Source organism: Phycodurus eques, chromosome 1 (genome assembly GCF_024500275.1).
Source record: "Phycodurus eques isolate BA_2022a chromosome 1, UOR_Pequ_1.1, whole genome shotgun sequence".
Taxonomy (NCBI): Eukaryota; Metazoa; Chordata; class Actinopteri; order Syngnathiformes; family Syngnathidae; genus Phycodurus; species Phycodurus eques.
Genome location: NC_084525.1, coordinates 8,889,670 through 8,906,229, shown reverse-complemented (window position 1 = coordinate 8,906,229; position 16,560 = coordinate 8,889,670). Strand labels below are relative to the sequence as shown.

At 42.7% G+C, this 16,560-nt stretch overlaps 1 protein-coding gene across 6 annotated transcripts in view; it reads left to right on the top strand.

Annotated features, from left to right (window-relative positions):
• Positions 1 to 13,838, top strand: part of fmnl3 (formin-like 3) — a 48,083-nt gene extending 34,245 nt beyond the window's left edge. For 3 of the 6 annotated variants that reach the window (XM_061675813.1, XM_061675823.1, XM_061675780.1), the window contains 14 exons: positions 333 to 434; positions 620 to 989; positions 3,500 to 3,601; positions 3,671 to 3,795; positions 3,891 to 4,093; positions 4,335 to 4,638; positions 4,731 to 4,811; positions 4,915 to 5,044; positions 5,236 to 5,396; positions 6,840 to 6,941; positions 7,724 to 7,816; positions 7,929 to 8,052; positions 9,579 to 9,692; positions 12,727 to 13,838. In XM_061675813.1, the coding sequence (XP_061531797.1) occupies positions 333 to 434; positions 620 to 989; positions 3,500 to 3,601; positions 3,671 to 3,795; positions 3,891 to 4,093; positions 4,335 to 4,638; positions 4,731 to 4,811; positions 4,915 to 5,044; positions 5,236 to 5,396; positions 6,840 to 6,941; positions 7,724 to 7,816; positions 7,929 to 8,052; positions 9,579 to 9,670 (1,989 nt within the window). In that variant the 3' untranslated portion in view covers positions 9,671 to 9,692; positions 12,727 to 13,838. Of the gene's footprint in view, positions 1 to 332; positions 435 to 619; positions 990 to 3,499; positions 3,602 to 3,670; positions 3,796 to 3,890; positions 4,094 to 4,334; positions 4,639 to 4,730; positions 4,812 to 4,914; positions 5,045 to 5,235; positions 5,397 to 6,839; positions 6,942 to 7,723; positions 7,817 to 7,928; positions 8,053 to 9,578; positions 9,693 to 10,188; positions 10,227 to 12,726 lie in introns of those variants that run through there. The other 3 variants (XM_061675805.1, XM_061675789.1, XM_061675797.1) reach the window with 3 other exon arrangements.
• The last annotated feature ends 2,722 nt before the right edge of the window (positions 13,839 to 16,560 follow it).

Here is a 16,560-nt window from a genome sequence, read left to right as displayed (position 1 = left end):
ACCGTCTACACATGGAAAAGGTCGTAGGCAGCCCTGACATCAGTTGGGGAATTTCATAACAAACTCTGCTCTCAGGGGTCAGGAATGACGAGGGAGGATGAGGTTGAATTCCAGCGCAACGTGGAGTCGTTTGAAATTCAAAATAAAAGCTGCATCACACATTTGGTGCATCATGCTGCTGACTGTATCATATTTCTCATTGATGATGCTCAGTGTAAATGGAAGAGTGGGAGGGAGGTATCAGGGAATGATCCTGCTGCTACTGCTGCTGCTGTTGTGAATGTGGAATTCACCTCCTCTGGTCGCTATGGCCTCGACATACTTTTTCCCAGGTGACCGAAAAGCTTCTGGAGGTTGAGAATGAAACGATGATGAAGGTGGCTGACTTGGAGAAGGTGCTCCTCCAGAAGGATAAAGATCTTCAAGCAATACGGGTAAGCTGGAAATGCACTGATGGAAGATTGCTCTGAGTGTTGACAGGCTCAAGTAGAAAATAGCATTTTCAGAAGCATTTAACTAAAGCAGTGTGATAGCAAATTAGGTCGGCAGGAAGCAGCTGTTTTTTCAGCTTGTGAAGTCACGATTTTGTGATCTATATTGCCCCCCGGTGACTGTGCAGGAGACGTACGAGTCGACCAACACGCAGGTCAACACCCTGAGAAGGGTGATCAAGGAGAAGGATGCCGCCTTCCAGAGGCACTTCAACATTGAGAGGCAACTCCTGGAGCTGGAGCAACAAGGCACCATCCGCCTGTACAAGAAGCCCGATGGAGACATTGCCATCGAGCCGCTCGGCGTCGGGGGATCGGGCGTGGCGGGCAGCACCGGCGTCGGCATCCCTCTGGCTGACATCAGGACGCTATCTTTGGGTTCAACGGCGGCCATAACAGAACCAGGGGTACTTGATCCCAGTTTGCCTCCAGCCAGTGAAGCTCCACCCCCACCTCCTCCACCACCTCCGCCTCCTCCTCCACTTCCTTCTACCACAAGTGAGCATAGTGACACACAGCCATTTACATTTGAGGGCAGGGCGGGCTTTTAGTTGCAGTTCTCCATGTGGCAAGTGAGTGTTCTACCGATAATGACAAATATCTGTATTTATCATCATCATCATTCATTCATTCAATCATTTTCTACACTGTGTTTTCAACACAGTCATTTATACTCTCACACCTGTGGGCAATTTAGAGTCTTCAATTAAGAAAAAGGTGACAGAAAAATGCAGTACTTGGAGAAAACCCACACAAGCATGTGGAGAACATGCAAAGCCCACAGAGAAAGGCCTGAGCCGAGATTCCAACCCAAAACTTCTGAACTGTGAGGGCCAACATGTTAAAGGGGAGTTTGCCATTCAAAATAAATGAATAATTACTTTATTTGGTCTGGCATTCTACCGTGTCCCTCGGGGAGTCCTGTGGGGGGTGCTTCGGGAGTATGGGGTACCGAACCCCCTGATACGGGCTGTTCGGTCCCCGTACGACCAGTGTCAGAGTTTGGTCCGCATTGCAGGCAGTAAATCAGATTCGTTTCTAGTGAGGGTTGGATCTCCGCCAAGGCTGCCCTTTGTCAATGAGTCTGTTCATAACTTTTATGGACAGAATTTCTAGGCGCAGCCGAGGCGTAGAGGGGGTCCGGTTTGGTGGCCTCAGAATTGTATCTCTGCTTTTTCCAAATGATGTGGTTCTGTTGGCTTCATCAAGCCGTGACCTTCAACTCTCACTGGAGTGGTCCGCAGCTGAGTTTGAAGCGGTTGGGATTAAAATCAGCACCTCCAAATCTGAGACCATGGTCCTCAGTCGGAAAAGGTTGTAGTGCCCTCTCCGGGTCGGGGATGAGATCATGCCCCAAGCGGAGGAGTTCAAGTATCCTGGGGTCTTGTTTACGATTGAGGGAAGAATAGAACGGGAGATCGATAGGCGGGATCGGTGCAGCGTCTGCAGTGATGCGGACTTTGTATCGGTCCGCTGTGGTGAAGAAGGAGCTAAGCCGAAAGGCGAAGCTATCGATTTACCGGTCGATCTACGTTCCTACCCTCATCTATGGTCACGAGCTGTGGGTCGACCAAAAGAACAAGATCCCGGATACAAGCGGCCGAAATGAGTTTCCAGGGTGTCCGGGCTCTCCCTTAGAGATAGGGTGAGAAGCTCGGTCATCCGGTAAGGGCTCCGAGTAGAGCCGCTGCTCTTCCACATTGAGAGGACCCAGATGAGGTGACTCGTGTCTCTGATTAGGATGCCCCCTGAACACCTCCCTGGTTCAAGGCATGTCCCACCGGGATGAGACCCCAGGGATGACCCAGGACACACTGGAGAGACCGTGTCTCCTGGCTGGCCTGAGAACGCCTCGGGATACCCCCGGAAGAGCTCGATGAAGTGGCTGGGGAGAGGAAAGTCTGGGATACCCTGATAAAGCTGCTGCCCCCCGACCCGACCTCGGATAAGCGGAAGAAAATGGATGGATGGATTTTGTCATATTTGTTAAAACAGGCATTATGACTTGACAGTAGTAGTACATAATAAATATTATCTGTTTGAAAAAAGGCGGCACGGTGGCCGACTGGTTAGAGTGTCAGCCTCACAGTTCTGAGGACCCGGGTTCAATCCCCGGCCCCGCCTGTGTGGAGTTCGCATGTTCTCCCCGTGCCTGCGTGGGTTTTCTCCGGGCACTCCGGTTTCCTCCCACATCCCAAAAACATGCATTAATTGGCGACTCTAAATTGCCCGTAGGCATGACTGTGAGTGCGAATGGTTGTTTGTTCCTATGTGCCCTGCGATTGGCTGGCAACCAGTTCAGGGTGTACCCCGCCTCCTGCCCGTTGACAGCTGGGATAGGCTCCAGCACGCCCGCGACCCTAGTGAGGAGAAGCGGCTCAGAAAATGGATGGATGGATGGATGTTTAAAAAAAAAAGAGCCGTCTCTGGCTCCATCTTGTGCCTCTAGTTTGATGTACAAAAAAAAAGCCACTGCACCAGAGGAAAATCAACCAATCAGATACGGAAGATGTAACTTACAAGGTGTCAATCATTTGTCCTGCTCATAGCGGGCAAACCCGGCAGTCAAGTCATAAAGACAGTTTTAACAAATTTGACAGAAAGGGATTTTTTTAATTGCAAACTCCCCTATTAACCACTTGACCACTGTACTACCTATTTTCATTTTGCACTTTTTACTTTTTTACTTGGGAACAACACCCAAGATGTCAAACCTTAATGTTATATTTTAAATGTGTATAACTTCTTTATTAGTGGCTATTTACTTAAATGCATGAAGTGTTTATTCTAAAAAAATATGTTTAAAACATTGCATCTAGTCGCTTATTGGGGCGGGCTGGCATTTTTAAGTCATTTCACTCTCGCAATAGAGCAATATTTATCAGAGTACCGTGTTTTACTAGTGCTGGCACATACAATGTATTCATGGCTTAGATTTTTTTGGGGGGTGTTGAACCCCTTTAAAATTTTTGTTTAATAATAATCAATTAAAATATTATATATTACAGGCCAAAGTGCACCTGTTCCACCGCCGCCACCACCACCACCTCCTCTCGCGCCTCCTCTACCTGATGCCTCTCCTTCAGTTATTCTGAGCGTGGGTCTCTCAGGTACAAAGACTTCTTACTCTTTACTGAAGCTTCTGGAGCCAAACTCAACATGTTTATGCTTTCTTGCAGCTATTAGGATTAAGAAGCCCATCAAAACTAAGTTCCGCCTGCCTGTGTTTAACTGGACTGCCCTGAAACCTAATCAGATCAACGGCACCGTTTTTAATGAGATTGATGATGAACGGGTGCTAGAGGTATCTCAAACGATTGATCTCCCTCACACATTGTCCACTTAAGTCATTCAATTAACAGGGGAGATTTACATTTATAAATGATCACCTGTGTGCAGGAACTGGATTTGGAGAAGTTCGAGGAGCTGTTTAAAACGCGCGCGCAGGGTCCAATTGTGGATCTGTCGTGCACAAAGAGCAAAGTCGCTCAGAAGACGGTAAACAAAGTGACGCTGCTCGACGCCAATCGCTCCAAGAACTTAGCCATCACGCTGAGGAAGGCCAACAAGACCACAGAGGAGATCTGCAAAGCAATAGAGAAGTAGTCAACCATTGTCTTTCATTGTTCTTTTAAAGACCCTGTAAAGTAAATTCAGAGATAACTTTGTAAATACATTAAACATGTTTGAAGATAATTGGTGAAAACGTGCAAAAACTGAGAACTATATAGTGCTCAACTTGTAAATAAACTAAAAGCTGAACAAAAAAACGCATTGATTTAAAATGTAACCAAAATGTAGTTTTAATGTTACACCCAACACTCTTTTCTAACACCTGCCCAGATTTGACCTGAAGGCCTTACCCGTGGACTTTGTCGAGTGTCTGATGCGCTTCTTGCCCACGGAGGCCGAGGTCAAAGTGCTTCGGCAGTACGAACGGGAGCGGCGTCCGTTGGACCAGCTGGCTGAGGAAGACCGCTTCATGCTCTTGTTCAGCAAGATCGAGAGGCTCACACAGAGGATGAACATCATCACCTTCGTCGGGAATTTTGTTGACAACGTCAGCATGCTCACTCCGCAACTCAACGCAATCATCGCTGCTTCTGGCTCGGTCAAATCCTCGCCAAAGTTAAAAAGGATGCTCGAGGTTTGTTTAGCGTTATTATTGAGTAGTTATAAGTGTGTGTGTGTGTGTGTGCATACAGTATGTATGTATAATAACCCCTGTTCGGCTTTCAGATTATCTTAGCCTTGGGCAACTATATGAACAGCAGCAAGCGAGGGTGCGTTTACGGCTTCAAATTGCAAAGTCTTGATCTGGTGAGTAACACGGCAGACATTTGACACTTGCGCTCATTCATCATCTTCCTACCCGGTTTACGAGTTGCTTTATGGTTTTTGATTTATTTGTTCTGCTGCACAGCTGCTGGACACCAAGTCGACAGACAGGAAAATGACGCTGCTCCACTACATAGCTCTCATTGTGAAGGAGAAATATCTGGAGCTGGCCAACTTCTACAATGAGCTGAATTTTGTGGATAAAGCTGCATCAGGTGAGTGCATATTCTATCGCTTCTGATGAGATGAGGAAGACAAAACGTTGTTGTGTGTTGTTGTTATATCAAGTTTCAGACTAACAACAGTCCCCACCAAATGCTTAATAAATGGTACACTTACTGGAATTGTACTGTCATGTCAGTTGAAATACTTTAAAAGGAACTTGTTCTCTTGACTGTGCACAAAGTGTCGCTGGAAAATGTTCTGCTGGATGTGCGAGAGCTGGGAAAAGGCATGGAGCTGATCCGGAGAGAATGTAGCCTCCATGACCACTCGGTCCTTAAGGGCTTTGTACAGGCGAGTGACGCCCAGCTGGACAAGCTGCAGAGGGATGCCAAGACTGCAGAGGTAGTGGACACTGCCCTCGCTACCAAAAAAAAATGAAAAAAAAAACTAATTGGGGGACACAAAAATAGACAGGAAGCAGACATCTGTCCCAGATGCCGCTCAGTGACCTCTTAGGCTGGATTTGTGCGACTCAAGTGCCCAATTCAGATTTTGTGCATTTATCCAATGATTTGCTTTACTATTTACATTTATTTTCTAGTGGTGCATTGAGATACAAGTTGAATTTGTTCCCTGATGACTCTCGTAACTCAAAACCTTTGTATCTCAAATCATCTTTCCTCATTGAAAAAGATGGAAATGCCAATAATCCGTTCCAACCGCTCCAGAAAAAAAGGTTCATGTATTTTTTGTCAGAAAAATAGTAGTCTATAATATTGTACTTCATAAGAACAGATAGTAATCGCATAATTAAATAGAATGTATCGTGCATCATGATTAATTCATTGCCCTCCTTCTGGTGTGCCCGACTTGGCCACCAAGCGGCAGTATAATACAGTATTGCAAACAAACGAAGAGGAGTTTCACTCATCTACTGTAAGTGACTCGGTAATCTCAAGTAATATTAGTTGTTTTTTCCGCAAGGACCAAAAAAATACAGATTTGTGAGTAAGTATTGATGTATTGTTTTTATACATGTTGCTTCACCGCTTGTGTGAAAAAAAAATCCATTCCTTAAAGCGTTATAACAGTACCACATCAATGAGATTCGTTAGCCCGTTTACAACATGTCCCATTATGCGGTAGCATCAAGCTCGCGAACTTTAAGGCAAAGTTATGTGGTTGTTTTAGATACACAGTGTGTAATTCTCTTTGTTTTATGTTTAGTTAGACAGTAAACCTTTACTGGGAGTGGCATTAAACAACTTGAAGCCTCTTTTTGGAAGATTTGTTCACTATGCCAAACTGCTGCTTGTTGTGAAGTGAGTTGAGTTCAATGCCACCATACAGGCTCGCAAGTTGGCGTAAGAAAAACAGCCAAATGTTGACTCATATCTGGAAAACTCCGGTCACTTTTATCTCAAGACACCACTATATCGCAGTGTTCATATTTACTGAACAACACCGAGCACACGTCCCTGGCCAAAAATACAACATCAGGCAGTGACTACACAGACAACAATTTATTTACCTTTAAAAGGATCTATAATGCTAAATTCTGATTCTTTCCGTATTTCAGTGACATCTGGTTTGCAATCATTTCTATTCACATTTTTTAGTCATTCATTTGAGAGAGTCCTGATTCCAATGTGAAGATATCATATTTAATGCATTGTTTTCTCTCTTTCCGCTGCCATTACGCATATCTGCATTGTGCCAATTTCTTTTTGCAAAACAATTGAAATTGTGCGACACGAGTAATGTAAATCCAGCCTTGCACACAACTAATAATGACTTGATACGCACATTGATCTATCTCTCGTACTGTTCTCATTCCAATTGTAGGAAGCCTTCAATAATGTGGTGAACTACTTTGGAGAGAGCGCCAAGACCACTCCACCCTCTGTCTTCTTTCCCGTGTTTGTGCGCTTTATCAAGGCCTACAAGGTGACACCATGCGCAAGTAGCATCTTCATCTTATACATTTGTCATAACCCCTGCACTCACACTGTACAGATTTCAGGAAGTTCTCCGGACAGACAGGGCAGAATTTTGGCTGCCCCGTTGTCACAGGACGTGGCACGCAGTCTGAGGCCAAATAACAGGAAAGGCCAGCTGGGTCTGACTGAGCTGCAGCTGCAGTGTTTAGACTGCTTCTTCCCTTGCGTCCACTCCTCCCCTCCAGTCGTGCATAGCTTTGCGCTGCCCCACCACACAGCACACTTCCTGACATTGTTCTCACTCCAGATTTATGGCATCTGCTTACGGAAATGTGCAGCACAAGGACTTTTATGTACATGTGTGTCGAAAGCGTCTGATAAAGTAATAGTCACACAGTGTTTTCTTGTGTTAAGGAGGAAGAGCCATAGTCTTTGGGCCTCTTTGGATTCGGGTTTTTGCACCGGAAAATTAGTTTCCTATCTGAATGAGATGAGTACTTGAAGGATTGGTTGTTAGAATTCTAAAAACGTTTAGAATTAAGGTTTTTTTTTTTTCATTTTATATAGTGCTGTTCTTTTCCTATGTTTGAAAGGAAGCACCTTTTCATCTGTCCTTGACCCGATGACCTTTTCCACAAAGGTTAAGGAAATGTCGCATAAAGGTTAAGAGATTTGACTTTCCGAAGAGGCTCTTTGTTTATTTCTTTTTCCAGATAAAGCCCCACAACTGCATTGACTTTTATTTGACTTTCTTGTTGCTGACAGTTGATCTTTTCCTCATCTCATCAGGATGCTGTGGAGGACAACGCACAAAGGAAAAAGCAGGAGGAGGCCATGAGGGAAAAGTTACTGGCTCAAGAGGCTAAACAGCATGACCCGAAGGTGCACTCTAAAGTGCATGCCACCACCATTCCACCGTGCTAAATTAAGCATTGTGGTGCGTCAAAAAGGCACACCGAAACACTAAAAACGCATTCTCCTGGTTGTGGTTCAGGTTCAGGCCCAGAAAAAGAGGCACCAGCAACAGGAGCTGATCGCAGAGCTGCGCAAGCGTCAGGCCAAAGACCACCGGCCCGTTTACGAGGGCAAGGATGGCACCATTGAGGACATCATTACAGGTGGGCCAGAGTGCACCTCTCTGAGGTCCCGTCGCGGGCCCAGGACCACTGTGGTCATTCACTGTTCGGCTCCTTTGAATTGCACCTTGTGCTATGTGGTGCAAACGCCATCACACCTGGAATCCGGCACGTAGCGCCGCAGCCTCTGCAGTTATTCCGTGACATGTCACCTAGCAAAGTTCTCAAATGTGCAACCAATATGGTCAAGCCTCAACAGTGAGTCGAGCAGTTTGATCCCAAGTTACCAAGGTCACTGCTTAGTCCGTCACTAAATTGCTTCACCCTAAAGACCGATAATACTCTTTTTGACTCTATTTCACTCTGAAGCTCCAGTAGAGCGTTGCATTGAACGTTTACATGTAGTGGAACGGTGCAGGTATTTCAAGGAGGGTCCTATAGGCTCCAAATAAATCTTTACGTCAGTATTTCTGCATTGTGAAACAAGCTTATTGATTGCTCTTCTAGGCCTCCTTTTTCTTCCACAAGCCAGCTGGGAGTGAAGTTGACTGGGACGCACTATTTAACTGCATAAGGTTGTCATCAGCAAGCTTGTCATAAAAGTAGAGTAAATAAGGTTTAGGGACGGTCCAAATTCTGCGGTAGTCGCTTTTTGCTGGATGTTTATGAGGGAGAACAGGAAGCAAAATAATATGTGTTCTTCATACATTTGCCCTATTTTTCAAAATTGGGGGGGTTGTAAGCCCGGTAACATCATGCTAAAGTACACTTCTTGGAAAATGAAAATGTGTTGTGGTTAGATGAAATACAACGTTGAACATTTTGAGACGTAATACCAACAGATACTGTGTGTTTGGCTCAAACACAACACTGCTCATCACCAAAAGAACACTACAGCTAGAGTGACAGGAAAAGCCTACTAGAACATGTTAACTTTATTTTGGGTTAATAGGAGGCATTTTAAATGGTTAAATGCTGACTCCCATAACATGAGTTTCATTGTGACGTGAGGTGAATTCTAAACACAGGGTGTGCAGACTTCTGCAAACACATAATCTTAGTTGTTTATTTTCAGTTCCAGTGTTGAAAAGATTTCATTATTTTAATTGAGTAATACAGGTTATAGGTTACACTAATGGTGGAAAATGTTTTGAAATGATTTCTTTTGGTCTCATTTTTTTATATGACAGAAACCTAGCATTTTAACGGGGGTGTGTAGACTTTTATATTCAAGTGTAATAGGTCCTCTAAAACAATAATGGAGCTCCATTACTGGAAGATGAAGCAGAGTCACAGCCTCAGGGTTAACCCATACACTAACTGTTGTTTTCTTGCTGGTCATTAATCAATGCAGAAAGTGTAAGTCAGTGAAGCTGGCTTTAATAACGACTGTTTCCCTGCCCAGCGGAACTTTTCACTGAAGGAAAAGTTTTGCGTTCTCCATCCAGCAAATACACAGCTGTCATGACAGTCTCCTTAATGCTGTGTGAATGTGTTCCAGTGTTTGGCCCTCCCTCCTGATAAAGACAATGTTTCTCTCTCCCACCCTCCTCCTCCTCCTCCCCCAGTACTGAAGAGCGTGCCCTTCACAGCCCGCACGGCTAAACGCGGCTCACGGTTCTTCTGTGAAGCCAACCTCTGCGATGACGCCAACTGCTAGCCCCTCCCCCTTTAACGCCAAGGTTGTCCAGGTTTCTCTTGTATGCGCCCCCTCCCGCCCCACCACCTCCACTTTGCATGCATCATGATCCCCATCACTCGGTTCCACAGCAAGTGTGCAACTAACTTGGGCCGTCATTTTGTTTGTGTTTGACTTCAAAAAGACTCGTATCTGGTGATAGGAGTCAGCCAAACCTCTTTGCAGCAAGTACTATGTGTCAACATGTATAAAATATGCTGATACACTCAAGAGTGCATGCAAAGATAAGACGTCCGCTCAGGAATTACTGAGTGGAAGCTTCGCGCATGGAACGTAAACGCCTGTGCATTACATTAGCTGCCCCCTCAATCCCTCATCATGAAGAGGTTTGGCTAATTCATAGGTTTTACCCACAATGCTTTGTTCCATCAGACTAACTTGTTTGGTGTTTGGTTTCCCGCTAACATGTGACTCTTCTTTCCTCGATCACCCACTGTTTGTTGACCCCCCCCCCCCCCCCCCCCCTCCCAAATTTCTAGCCAAAATGAAGATTTTTGACAGTATTGCCTAAAAGAGGGTAAGGACAGCCTGGCTGAATCGTGTGGCGCCCGCGTGTGCTGCTCCAGTGGTGTCAGCTGCTTCAGCCTCGTGCAAACAAAGTCGACCTTGCACCATTCACATTTGCTTTTACACAACACTGACTGATTAATAGACACTGAAAAGATCATCCATCAAGTTGGTTTTAAGGGATCCCCATGCCTTTCTTCACCACCACCATCACGATTATCATCATCATCATCATCATCATCCTCACCCACTCCTATATGTTGCATGTTGTCAAGTGTTTATTCAACTGTCTGTCATCACACCATGTTTTGTCCCGTGCTAACTGTCGCCCGCGGTTTGCTGTCTGGTCAACAGGCGCTTGGAGCACGACATAAAGCAGGGGTTTCCAAACGACGGCCCGGGGGCCATTTGCAGCCTGTCTTCCATTGTTTTTTTGTGGCCTGCAGCATATACTCAAAATAACATTTGACATGGCCCACATCGCAAATTTTTTTTTAAGTGTGTCAAAAGAGTTGGGGGTTGCGACACCCACATCTCCAATTCAAGACTACTACAACTATAACTTTGATTAAAAAAAATTGTTCAATATAGAGCATTTCTAGATATTGTCATCCTAATAGCGTAATTGCCCAAGTCATTTTTTATAACATTTTAGGAAAATATATATTTTTTAAATAATTCAACAAACTAGAGTCCAATTGCCTTGATTCAACCTGTGCAGATTGCTATGACCTTGATGACTGAAAATCTGCACATACATTTAGCAAGTACAAAGGCATTTTGTATTGCTATTGTGACAGAAAGTTAAAAACGACTCAGACTTTTATGTTATGCTCACGATATGCAAGTTGCAAAGAAACTGTTTAGAAATAGTGACAACATTTCGAAGACTGGTTAGCACATCTGTCTCACATTTCTGAGGACCGCGGTTCAAATCCCGGCCTCGCCTGTGTGGAGTTTACATGTTCTCCCTCGTGCCTGCGTGGGCTCTCTCCGGTTTCCTCCCACATCCCAAAAACATGCATGGTAGGTTAATTGAAGACTAAATTGCACGTAGGTGTGAATGTGAGTGCGAATGGTTGTTTGTCCCTGCGATTGACTGGCGACCAGTTCAGGGTGTACCCCGTCTCTCGCCTGAAGATAGCTGGGATAGGCTCCAGCACGCCCGCGACCCGAGTGAGGAAAAACAGTTCAGAAAATGGACGGATGGATGTTTCCTCCGCTTAATGCTCCTTGTCAAGGTCCAATTAATAATCCTAAAAAATCCATTCCATCCATTACATATTGCGAAATGTTTTGTTTTCTAATGTGGAGCAGATCTATTCTAGTGGGTTACAGCGCTGCGGGCCACCCCAAGATTTGCCTTATCACCTTTTATACAAATCTGCCATTTAGTAGTTTTTTTTTTTTTTTAAATAACTACAATTTAAACAACATATAATTGCTTGGTATATAGGTTTTACTGTGTTTCATAACTTAAAAGGTGAAAAATTGCAAAGCGGGCCCTTGGATCTTTTGATTTTTATGTATGCGGCCTTTGGAGGCAAAGGTTTGGACACCCCTTACATACAGCCATAAATAATAAAAATATGCCCAGCGGCCACAACATTAGGCACACCTGCGCGTTCTAATGAGATGCAAAACAAGAGTTTGTTCTACCTTTACAAAGATAATAATGCTCTTTTTTTGATTGACGTGGTCAGAGAGGTATTTTACAATTTTGTGCTTGTAGTTTATGGTGGTGTATAATGTCGACTTGTCATAGTGAGAGCTGTCTCTTATACAGTGGTGCCTTGGGAGTATCTCAAATCATCTTTCCCTATTAAAAATGAATGGAAATGCAATTAATCCATTCCAGTAGGCCCCAAAAACACCCACATTTGTTTAATAAAGTGTTTTTTTCATAAGAACAATTACACTCAACAGTTTTGTACTGTATAAAAATGCATCGTGATAACATTTGCTCTCTGTAGTATTTTATTTTATATTTAATATATTGTTAAAAAGGAGTCTTTGTCAAGGTAGAATATGTGCTTTTACATAGTATCTTATTAGTGATCATAATGTTGTGGCCAGTGGGTGTACATAAAAATAATCTCTTTACAGAAACGAATACTTGAATTTTGTTGTGCAAAACCAAGAGCTTGTTGACCATTGTACTGTGAAGTGCAATCATGATTCTTACCGTGGTTTACTGCTGAAAGCTTTGAATTTCAACTGACATCACACACAGTCAGTTGACATACAAGGCTAATTTTGCTGTTATTCACTCATACAGCAATCAACACAAAATAAAATGGAATATATATATGAATATTCATGATAATGTATCCAACATATATATATATATATATATATATATATATATATATATATATATATATATATATAATATATTATATTATATTATATATTATATTATATATTATATATATTATATTATCATGAATTTAGACCTATGTCTTATCTAACATTTGTCCGCCCACCCCTCTCTTCATGCCTACTCACAGATCTGAGAAACCAGCCTTACCTGCGAGCAGATGCCTTGATCCGGAATGGTTGGAAGAGACCCTAAACCACTTATTCATCACTTATAACCCCCCCCCCCCCTCCCCACCTTTTGTTTTAACCTTCCTGGCCATGTTTGAGGCTGCACATCACAAAGACTGAAAAGAAATGAGGACAGAAGCCTTGTTTTAGCTGGGTAATTTATTTATTTATAGAGGCCTTTTTACAGCCACTTTAAGTGAAGCACAAGGGACCATTCACTTCAAGACTTTCCCCGCTCTGTTTGAGTCAGCCATTGAGAGGATGTGGCATACAGCACAGGTGACCCAGACGCATCTTTACCCACTCAACTGCACACAGACATGGACGTCAAGGAGCGGCGATGCAGCGGCTGGGATATTTTTTTTTGTTTTTTGTTTTTTTTTGCAAAAACTAAAAAAATTCAACATGCTTACTGCATGGGCCATTCGGGGACCCCTCATCTGAGGCCATGTCTTATCAGTGCTTATTTTGGGCAGTTGTATGCATATATCTAGGCAGTTCTGCTACACAAAACCGAAAAAAAAAAAATACTTGTGCTTCGTATGTGCCTTTGGTGTAAACAGTGTTATGTCTTAATATTTGTATCGTATTTTACACCTTTTAAGAATGTATTTCTATCTTCTTGGACTATTAATAGTAGCCTTATGATACTGAAATCAATATGCAAAAGTGCAGTTCTTTCAGAACGTAGAGGGAACCAAAACGTGTCACACTGTGCCTTGTCTGAGTTTGACAACACTTTCTGCCACACAAAGTGTGGCGAAGCGACTCGTGTATGAAGAAGATTGCTGGTGGACTGCTGTTAGCCAGTGTGCTGACAAATGAAGGATGTTTTCTTTTCTTTTTTCTAATCCCTTATCTCAGTGAAGATGAAGTGACCATTTTACACTAATTCCAATGACCATATATAAAGCTGACTTATTAATGTACAATCAATTCAAGACATTTACGAGAAAAATGATGTGGCATCAATTATTTTCTGTGTAATAAAGAAGACAAATTATGGAAAAACATGTTCATGTTTGATATATATTTTTGAAGGCGACTTTCTAGTTCCCTAACCTTTATTGAGTCAAAGCATATATTTGACTTGAGGAAAATCACACAAATAAAAAATGTCACAAAAAGCTTGTGTACTGAATGAAGTAGCGATGTCTCAATTCACAAATTGACTTACTCTGTGTTAGGTCTTGGCCCGTTTAGTTGAACACAAAGGTGGTATACTCGGAAGAATCCATGAAATTCTATTTTACGAATGACAACAGGTTCTGCCATCCAATGGAGGAGCATTTAAAGGCCCTGTAAAGTGCAAATCAATCAATTCTAAATTTGACACACAGCAGAGAAGTGTTGTTAACAACCTTGTTAAATTTTAATGATAAAAAAGAAATAACGTTAAATGAGGCTTCAAAATAATGAAAATACCCCCGCCTAATTTCAAACCCAAACCGTTTTGAAACCGTAACCCTGTTAACAGCGAGAAAGCCGAGGTGGCTGAGAGGTTAAGATGATGCACTACTAATCCATTGTACTCTGCACGTCTGGGTTCAAACCCCATCCTTATCGGCGTTTACAATTATGCTATGGCGTAACACAAAGCCTGTCTTGAAACCCAAGTCCTGCTTTGAAAACATGTTCCTACGTTGACACCCTATCCCGAGGTGAAAACTATTTTGAAATCCTACATTACTTTGAAACCCTATTTTGAAACCCCAACCCTAATTTCAAACCCTACTTTTAAACCCCAACCCTATTTTGAAAATCGAAGCCGACTTTGATACCGCACCCCTAGTAGGAAACCCTACTTTGAAAACCTACCTTTCTTTGAAACTCTACTTTGAAACTCCAACCCTAATATGAAACCCGACTTTGAAACCCTAACCCTATCATGAAACCCTAACCATTTCGAAACCCTTCTTTGAAACTCTAACCCTACATTGAAACCCTAACCCTATTTTGACATCCTACTTGGAAACCGTAACCCCCTTTTGAAACTCTACTTTAAAACCCCAAACCTGTTTCAAAACCCTGCTTTGAAACCCGAATTCTGCTTTGAAACCCTAACCCTTTTTTGAAACCCTACTATTGAAACCTAACCCAGTTTTGAAATCCTTCTTAGAAATCTTAACCCTGTTTTAAAACGAAACTTTGAAACCCTAACCCTATTTTGACACGCTACTTTGAAACCGTAACCCCCTTTTGAAACCCTACTTTTAAAGCCCAAACCTGTTTCGAAACCCTGCTTTGAAACCCTACTTTGGAATTCTAACCCTGTTTTGAAACCTGACTTGGAAACCCGAACCCTGTTCTGAACCCCTACTTTGAAACCGTACCCAATTTCAAACCAAAACCGTTTTGAAACCTTAACCCCGTTGACAACTCGCAAGAGGAGGTGGCCGAGAGGTTAAGGCGATGAACTGCTAATCCATTGTACTCTAACCCTACTTATAACTACTAACCCTACTTTGAAACTCTAACTCTACTTTGAAACCCTAACCCTATTTTGACACCCGACTTTGAAACCGTAAACCCCTTTTGAAACCCTACTTTTAAACCCCAAACCTGTTTCGAAACCCTGCTTTGAAATCCTACTTTGGAATACTAACCCTGTTTTGAAAACCTACTTGGAAAACCTACCTTGCTTTTAAACCCCAACCCTAATTTGAAACCCTACTTTGAAACTCGAACCCTACTTAGAACGACTAACCCAACTTTGAAACACTACTTTGAAACCCTAACCCTACTTAAAAACCCGAATCTTATTTCAAAACCCTTCTTTGAAACCCTACCCCGACTTTGAAATCCTAACCCTGCTTTGAAACCCTACCTTGAAACGCTACCCCTGATTTAAAACTCTACTTTAAAACCATAACCCTATTTTGAAACCCTAATCCTACTTTAAAACTCTACTTTGAAACCCAAACCCTGTTTGAAACCTGACTTAGAAAATGTAACCCTGTTTTGAAACCCTACTTTGAAAAACTAAACCTAATTTGAAACCCTAACCCTGCTTTGAAACCCTACTTTTCCCTAACACTGTTTTTAAACTCAAACCCTTTTTCGAAACCCTTCTTTGAAACCCTAACCCGACTTAAAAACCTGAACCTGAAACTTGGAAACCGTATTCAAACCCAAACCGTTTTGAAACCTTAACCCTGTTGACCACTAGCAAGACGAGGTGGCCGAGTGGTAAAGGCGATGGACTGCTAATGCATCGTTCTCTGCACATATGGGTTCAAATCACATCCTCTTTGGCATTTAGTATTATGCTGTGTCATGAAATCAAGAAATATTGAAATCCTAACCCTACTTTGAAACCCGAACCCTATTTTGACATCCCATCCCTGGTTGGAACCCCTACTTTGAACACCGACCTTACTTTTAAACACCAACCCTAATTTCAAACCCAACTTTGAAACCCTATCCCTAAAATAAAACCCTAACCCTGTTTCGAAACCCTTCTTTGAAACTCTAACCTTCCTTAGAACTACAAACCCTTCTTTGAAACACTACTTTGAAACCCTAACCCGACTTAAAAACCCGAACCCTTCTTTGAAACCCTACCCCTACTTTGAAACCCTAACCCTGTTTTGAAACCCTACCCCTAATTTAAAACTCTACTTTAAAACCATAACCATATTTTGAAAACCAAATCCTACATTAAAAATCAACTTTGAAACCCAAACCGTTTGAAACCCTACATAGAAAATGTAACCCTGTATTGAAACGCTACTTTGAAACCCTAAACCTAATTTTAAACCCTAGTTTGAAACCCTAACCCTGCTTTGAAACCC